This window comes from Nicotiana tomentosiformis, chromosome 1, assembly GCF_000390325.3.
Source record: "Nicotiana tomentosiformis chromosome 1, ASM39032v3, whole genome shotgun sequence".
In the NCBI taxonomy this organism is placed as follows: domain Eukaryota; kingdom Viridiplantae; phylum Streptophyta; class Magnoliopsida; order Solanales; family Solanaceae; genus Nicotiana; species Nicotiana tomentosiformis.
Genome location: NC_090812.1, coordinates 143,661,145 through 143,669,776, shown reverse-complemented (window position 1 = coordinate 143,669,776; position 8,632 = coordinate 143,661,145). Strand labels below are relative to the sequence as shown.

General features: G+C 36.8%; 1 protein-coding gene across 1 annotated transcript; it reads right to left on the bottom strand.

The window, feature by feature from the left end:
• Nucleotides 1–363: 363 nt before the first annotated feature.
• LOC104095698 (uncharacterized) lies at nt 364–7,486 on the bottom strand. The gene is made up of 13 exons (XM_009601882.4): nt 7,140–7,486; nt 6,788–6,864; nt 6,618–6,698; nt 4,123–4,251; nt 3,944–4,030; nt 3,488–3,541; nt 3,240–3,330; nt 3,093–3,163; nt 2,928–2,997; nt 2,786–2,838; nt 1,472–1,565; nt 1,236–1,333; nt 364–659 (listed from the first exon to the last, which is right to left on the bottom strand). The coding sequence occupies exons 1-13, from the start codon at nt 7,369–7,371 to the stop codon at nt 570–572; spliced, it is 1,227 nt and encodes a 408-aa protein (XP_009600177.1). The 5' UTR covers nt 7,372–7,486; the 3' UTR covers nt 364–569.
• Between the last annotated feature and the right edge of the window lie 1,146 nt (nt 7,487–8,632).

Sequence of the window (8,632 nt, the reverse complement as noted above, 5' to 3'; positions counted from 1 at the left end):
TCGTACTGTATTGTAACTGATAAGTTTACTAAAATACCCTCAATTGTTTAAATATTAAATTTATCAAGAATTACGCATAAAAATAACTTAAGAAAATCCATTTCTGCTAATTTATCACCAAATATGTCCTATAAATAGATTAAGCAATTAAATTCATGCAAATTCTAATAAAATTAGCAATTTTACGTTGTAGTTGGAAGCAGCATAAGTTCTGGAAAAAAGGGACGAAGACAAAGTAGGTTATATGTGGGAGATTTGGAGTTAAAATAAAAAAAAGGTAAATGGTAAAATAGAATTATGAAGTAATAAGTTAGGGCATAATTGGAAAGAAAGATAGGAAACAATCCCAACACACCAAATCGATTGTTTCAAAAAATGAGACTTTTCATTGTTCCGGAACAATAGATTTAACAATACAATACAACCAATTTTAATGAAACAATCAAAACAAATATTGTTTTGGGATAACAATACAATATGATACAACGAGTAACAACCATCCAAACAAGCTGTAAGAAATTATCAACAATCTTTTATTCGTTTAGGGGGAAGTGACGAAAACCTTGCTATTACACTTTAAGGAACCTGTCAAACCAATTGCTCGCTTCCTTCACCATCAATGGAGTCATTTTATGTCCAATACCATCTTGCGCTATCAGCTGAAATGTGAAGGAAAACAGACATGAAAACTGGTCATCTAAACTGGAAAAGGAATTGTTTTGTTTGGTAAGAAGGAAATATTTTCTCGAAAATGTTTACCAATTTTCCTATGTTGGTTGGCTTAAATGTTTTAGAAAATATTTTCCTCGTGAACTCATTTTCCTCCAATCGGAGGAAAATGACTTTCCTAGTTCCTACCAAAATGAGGAAAAATATTTCCTAGAATTGTTCTTCAATCTTCCCCACCCCCACCCCCACCCCCCACCCCCGAATAAAAATACGGCCCCTAGACCTTGACCTACCACCCTCCCTCGCCCTTACCCATTTCGTCTCCCGTGCTGTTTGCCTACATTATATATTTTTCAAAAAATATTTTCTGCTACCTAATATTCTACCTAGTCAAACACCAGAAAATAAGTAAGAACCACTTATTTTTCAAGAAAACATTTTCCAGGAAACATGCCCCTTGTTTTCCCCGTTTGAACCCTTGGAATCAAAATTAGCTGATGGTGAAGAAAGGAAACATGCTTTGTTTTCCTGAAAAAAGGAGGGAGGCAGTGAGGATAACATTGTACCTTGAAATTAAGTGGACAACCAGCATTCTCATAAGCTTTATGGGCTCTTGATTTTGGAATATCCAGGCCAGCAATGGGACAACGAGAATCTTCCGCTCCTACATTTCCCAAATGTTGATTTATCTTCCAGTTATTTGCACAAATTTAAAATGATACATACATTCCGACGATTGATGTTTAATAAATGGCAATGGCACGAATTAACATAAATCATGTGAACAAACAGATCATCATACCATTTAAAATCAGCAAGGGGCGTGGTGCAATGACTGGTACTGTGTATGGTGAATCGAACTGAGATGCCAAACCTGGAGCAATTCTGTCCCAGACCTGGTCACATATTCTAATTAAGATCAAACAGAAATCTTTTTTTGATGAATATTATCGTGCAAAATTTAAAAAGTTCTAAAGCTGCATTTCGGAAACTTGAATTCAACATACAATTGAATTCATAAATTAAAAGTTGCCTTGCCACAAGTCTAACTTGAACAGTCGCTTGATCCAGTCTTTCGGAAAGCTATACATTTACTTTTTCTCAACTTTAGGCTGATTAATTTTTACAGCTTCTCAAATACAATGCTGGCCGATAAAACTGCATCAGAGATCTCCCTTAATTTATGTCACGCGAGGGGAGTTTATCCACTAAGAAAGGGGTCATTGTGGATAGTCTTCTATTGGCTCAAGAAACTTATTGCAAACTAGATGAAGGAAAGATGAAGTAAAAAAGAGACATTGAAATAATAGCAAACCAGATGAATAAGGTTATGAACAAGTACCAAGAAAAACGTCTGAAGACTTTTGGTCTCAGAAATTTAGATGTCCTCAACAGCATGAGGTAAGGGTTTCCATCTTAATTAGTAGAAACTATGAGAGTTCCACTAAAGAAGGATGAGTCTAGGCCTCACCTTATTTATACATCAGCTGAACCTCTGAGAATAATCCGAACAATGTGAGATCCCATTTTCTTTTGGTTACTCCGGAAACTGGTAGAAACTATGAGAGTTCCACTAAAGAGGGATGAATCTATGCCTCACCTTATTTATATATCTCTAAGAATAAATCTGAAAAATGTGAGATCTCATTTTTCTTCTGGTTACTCAATAGATCCCGCTCCCTTGCACGAGAACTTGCTTAAACAGATTCAGTTTTGCTGCTACTGCTCCTCATTTTATCCCTTAAGAGGTCATGGATGTTTAGAGAGCTTCTGGTGAAAAGGCTTGATCAACTGAAACATAGGAGCGTTTGCTTTTTTTACTTTTTACAATTTACACAGCTGCAACTAGTGCACCAAGCCACAGGCTTGCTCCTAAGAACTTACTTCTACCTATCTAGAGACTTTTTTACTCTTGCCCTTTCCTTTGATGATAAGAAACAAGATATGATTTTCCCAAATCTCCAGCCACTTTTAGGCCAGTTATATTTAAAAAGAATGAAGCAACTTGAGTAAAGCTAATCAGGATCTGCACAAACACAATGACCAAGTCGCTTACTAGACATGCAACAAGGAAACCAGATAGGGTACAAGAAGCAGGAAGACAAATAGACCTGACCTTCTGAACCACTTCTTTATCAATTTCATTCTTGCCTAAATCAGCACGTGCTTCTGAAAGGACAAACAGATGACATTTCCAGATAAGAACATACACAACTACAATAAGCTTATAAATTACAAGTTAATTCAGTTTCAGTCACCTTCAAACACAGCCTTGATACTGTCAACTCTTGCCTGCCACCTGTCATGTTCAATAGCCCACTGAAAGCCCTGCAACCTCATTCCAAGATCTTCACAGTAAATCTCCTATTGATATATCCATAAGTCTTTCCTTATCTTCACTTAAACTAATTTTCAAGTGTCACCTGAACTCCAATTATAGGAACAACCACTGCATAGCGAGTTTCAGCGAATGCAGCAAACCATGCATGCATACCTGCAAGACAGAACATATTATGAACTCCACATGTTTAAGTGACAGTTGATATTGAATGTAAAGTGACTCGCCTAACCTCCAAGTGATTCACCAGTAATTCCAATCCTTGAGGAGTCAATATCTTCCCTCTCTGTCAGATAATCTGCCAGTTTTATCAAGTCCCAGACCTTCAAAATTTGCAGAAAAGTATTTTTTTTCAGAGGCTAGATATTAGATAATAAGCATGGTGGTTTAAGATTAAAAACTGTACTTTATCAAGTTCTCTCAACTCAAAAACAGTGGAATTACGTTCATTTTCTCAACAAGAAGTCTCGGTTTCCTTACCGTATCAAATATGAAAGGCATTGTATCACCTTTCTTCCATGATGATATAAGGGCCTGAATTGTAGAGAGAAAGCAGTCAGGCATATCAACACAATCAAATAGTAGCATCCAAGCATTCCATGTAAAGAAAATAGTGTGGCAAGTTCACTTCTTGATTTCTCCTCCTCAATATGAAGCCAGTAATAACAGAAATTAAGTAAACCATGATAGACAGAACAGATCCTCCCCCCCAGTTTATACTCCGAAAAAGCGAAGTAGTTTCAGTATTTCCATAGGCCATAGGGTTAATACTCAACAAATTGGATCCTTCACAATAAAAGGCCAAAGGTTTTGCTACTAAATGGGAGAGTAATTAGTCCAAGGTATAAATTTAAGACAGCTCGCCCATAGCCTATTGGAACTGAATATACTGTTTTGAATGAAAAGATAATCAAGATTAAAATGCTATGTTCTTACATCTCGATATGTTGTCATATTGGTGGCACGTTCTCCATGATATCGAGAATCAATTGCTACAGCTATGTAATCCCTTGAAGCATACGCCTGAACCCAAAAAGTAAAAAGAGATTCAAACACAGAATTGTCCTTACTGATCCATGATGATACAGAGTATTTTGAAGAAAACAGAATATCACCTCAAGCAATGGCCGTAACCACTCTTTGCATTTGTTTGTACTATGCAGGAAGACAACAGCTGGCCTCTTCTTCTTATCACTTTCCTTCATGCTCAATACCAAGACAGGCAACCGCCCTTGCTCTCCTTCCTGGAAACAGTGAGTTCATGCTCAATACTGACAGCTGGAGATTGATAAGTTGGTATTTTGCTAACTTATTCATACCTTTTTCTTGAGTTTTAAGGTTCTTTAAGTAAGATTTAATAGCCTTAACTAACTTAATTCGGTTGATTTCAGGTGTTTGAGCCTAAATGAAATAGTTGATGAAGGATTTGATCAAAAAAGGATGAAAAGAGATGGAATTTGGAGCAAAGGATTGAAGATTTAAAGACTTAACGATGGAAGAAAGTGGAGCCGAAACTAGGGATGAAAAAGTGCATGAAAAAATGGCTGAAGTATGGAAAATTTGGAGCGAAGTCTGCCCAGCTCCACGGTCTTGAGTGGCTAGACGAACAACTCCACGATGTGAATCGTGGATGAACCGATTCAGGCCATGATCGATCTTGAAGAAATTGAAAGAACTCTGTCCAAGTCCATGAACACCAACGGCTCCATAACAAGGCCACGAAGACACGTGAAGCATTAGAACCAAAGTGGAGACGGTCATCAATAGGCTCCATGACTGGACACCATAGGGGCACTTTTGCCAGATATTGCAAACAATTTTAAATAGCAATCTAGGTCATTCTTTAGAGCATCTTTGATCCCTTTGAACGTCGGAGAGCAGCTTTTGGAGTTTCCCTTCAGATTTTGGGCGACTTCACCATTGTTATAAACAAACTTTCTTTCCTCTTTAGCTATTATGTTGAGAATTTCATCTCTTTTTGTATTTTCTTTCCTTATTATGTCTAGCTAAGCTTTTTAAGCTAGGATTGTGAATCCTATGTGGGGTTATGTTTTTGGGTTGTTAATACAAATTCTAAGTTTGATTAAGCTTTGTGTTATCTAATTACTTCATGCTTTATTGATTGATTTTGTGGTTGCAAACACTAAATCCATGCCTAGTTTGCTTGTTCCAACTTGGAAGAGTGGAACCTAGCTTAGGTACAAAGTAATTACCAAGAAATTAAGTGGGTTAATCACCTGACTAATGAAATCTAGCTAGGAATAGTGTGATTTCTACTTGCTAATCAATTTCTTATCATTGAGCCTTAATTGACTTGGAAGAGCAACTTGGGGTAAAAACCTTTTTTTAAGTGTTGGAAGACATTAAGTTAGTAGAATAGAAATTGAGGCCATAACACATGCTTAATTAACTAGAATTGAACATCTATATACCCAAAAGCATAGCCTACACGAAGGGAAAACAATCCTAGTATCTTTCTCTTATTTGTTACTACACTTTTACCGTGTTATCAAAGGCGCGCTTAAAGCACGCTTAAGGCCTGAAGCGAGGCTCAAAACATGTTGAGCGTTTCGCTCGCTTAGCGGGCGCTTCAGTGATGTCATCAAGGCTCTAAGATATACTTTTCCTTGCCAATGAGCATAATACTGAAGAGGTGACGCTAAACAATTAATATTTTACTTTATCGTAAATTTTCTTCAATTTCTTTGTCCATATATTTGGTATTCATGCTTATAGATATTAATCTTGGACTACACATACATATTTGTGGTTTTTCTCCATTTGCGTCGTTCTTCATTAAAGCTCATGCTCCGCTTTTCGCTTAATGCCCGAACAATCCTTAGAGCTTTTTTGCGTTTTTCGCCTTTGATAACACTGCACCTTTATTTGCATTCTACTTGTTCGATAGAACTCCTTAGTTAAATTTTAGTAGTAATTGTAGACATAATTGATCACCACTCTTTTGCTTGAAGATAAACTTAAGAATCACCAAGTTTACATGTATTTGGACACTTTAGCACAAACCTACTCCTTGTGGGATTGGACCTCAACCTTTGTTGGGTTTATTATTGCTAGACCGTGCTAAGCTTCATTTAGAGGTGTTGGATGAGACATGGAGATTATTACTTCTGAAAAATGAGAATATTCCTACATTTATCTCTCAATTAATATGTTATTTTTGTAATTAAAGAATTATAAATGATATAGCCACTTCATTGGACTGCTAGCACCATTTTTTTAAATTATCGCAGAACCTTTACACTTTTATCTACTTTACAAACACTTTGAGGCACTCTAGTCCAAAAATAGCGAAATGAATAGTGAGGATTCATATAGCTGACCCCAACTGGATTTAGATTGAAGCGTAGTTGTTTTTGTTTTATAGAGGTATTTCAGTTCACAGAATAGTTCTTTTCTTTAGATCCAATACACGAGATGTTGGAAAAGGGTCTGGGCATTATATTCTTTTATCTCTGTCAGTATGCTTTTTTCCTACACATTGGGGAAGGTGGGAAAGGGGAACATTAAATATCTTTACTTCCATAAATTATAATGATATATAGTAATCTGTACATTGATGAATGTAATGAAAATATAGAAATCATGTAACCTCTGTGGTCAGGTAGAAATTTTCCTCCTGAAGAAGTTCCTTCAAATTGGGTATATCTTCCTTAGGGCAAGATGCCATTACCTGTATTTGACAAATATCGCCGGTCAAAATGGCACCAAAAAAGTGCAGAATAATAGCAAAATATAAAGCTTGTGCAGGAGTTGTACGACCTCACTGAATGTTGGCTTTGGACTTTCCTGATATAATGGATCAGTCACAGGTTTTCCAGGCACCACACAGAGTTGAACTGGAAGGAATTACAGAAAGGAATACAAGTTCGTTGATTAGTCTAAGGGCGGTAAGACAAGAATCCACAAAGTCTACCAAATTGAAAAAAGAAAAGGTGATCTCAACAATCAAAATGTATAGTTGAAACAAGAAAATCTAGTAGCAGACCGATGGTTAAGTGACTATGGGTCTTCAAACTAGGCAAAGTATGGAAGAAAACATAAAGCCCTTCTTCAACATTCAAAAATATTGAGAATATTCTAATTAAGGAAATAGAAAAACTAAAAAGGGGACCTTGAGGAGGACGGCGGGTGCAAAGGAACTGAAGAAAGTCAGAGCGAAGATTGGCGGCATCCTCCTCCGCCATTTTGCTGTTGGTGGTGCAATCCATTTTGTTGTTGGTGTTGCAATTAGTGAAGACGAATTTATTGTTTGGTGAGAAGCAGTTTGAGACTCGACCTCGGTGTTCATAGCAGAGGACGTATGGCTTGTCGGATTGCACGTGCAGTATGGGTCCCACCAACATCCCTGGAAACACACCAAGAAGGTTCCTACGCAGCTACCGCATCCTGCAAAAAAAATTAAGAAAGGGAGTGGATGAAGATATATTTCAAGAAAGGATCCTTTCATTCGTAGAAAAATATTGGAAAGCTTATAATTTTTGCCCTTTAGTTGTTCCTTTTTCCATTAAAATAAAAGTGTAAAATAAGGTGTTTTTGTTTTTTTCCTAAACTTGTAATCAAACACTGAAGATTCATTTTCATGCTTCAGGTCCTCATGTGCGGTGGCGTAACCGGTGAGAATTGAACTTACAACCTTACAAAGGTTTTAAACTTTTTTAACCATTAAGCTATACTTTTGAACTGTATCAAGGGATTTCAAAACGTAATATACATAAGTAAAAAATAGATTTTATCTTATAAATACGATGTAATTTTTCGGCGAATGAATTCGAGTGAACCCGTTCCGTCCCTAAATCCGTCCCTGGTCATGTGTGCTTGCCGTTCAGGGACAAAGTTGATATTTGGCTTACTTGTGTAATTTTGATTGGTTTATTTGTGTGTTGGTAATAAGGGTGGCAAGTGGGCCGGTCCAAGTTCGGGACCGGTCCGGGACCGCGGACCAAACGGGCTAAACGGATCAGGACCGTTTGGCCCGATTTTAGTGGGCCTAGGTCGGTCTCGTGGGCCGGTCCTATAATTTGGGCCCGCCAGGGACCGGGCGGGGCCAAACGGTCCCAACGGCTATTTTTAAAAAAATAATAATAATAATAATAAATATAGTCGTTGGGCTGTCAAAAATAGTTGTTGGCTATTTATAAAATAGCCATTTAACCCCCCAACTTTGTTTTAATCCTAAACTTTTTATAATTACACTTTTTCCCTATTTTCAACTATAAATACTCCCTCATTCTTTCATTTTTTCTTACAAAATCATCAATCTCTCTCTAATTTTCTTCTATAATTGCTACTATTGCTTACTTTATTGTTACAATTTGTGAAACAATTGTGAAGTTGGTGAATTGAAGTCTTCAACGATAATCAATTTTCAACACGTTGTTCGTCAATTCGGCAAACTCGTTCCAACTCTTAAGTTTTAATATTATAATTTTGTTTGTTTGTTTTATTTTCTATTACCTTATTAATTAAGATGGCTTCCTTAAAAAAAATTGGTAAAAATAAGGGAAAATCCAAGAGTGACGAATCTAGTGCTCAATCTGTTCCTCCTCCACTGCCCCGGGCTCCCCGAATCAAACTCCATATCTGTCCTACACCTGATATTCTTGA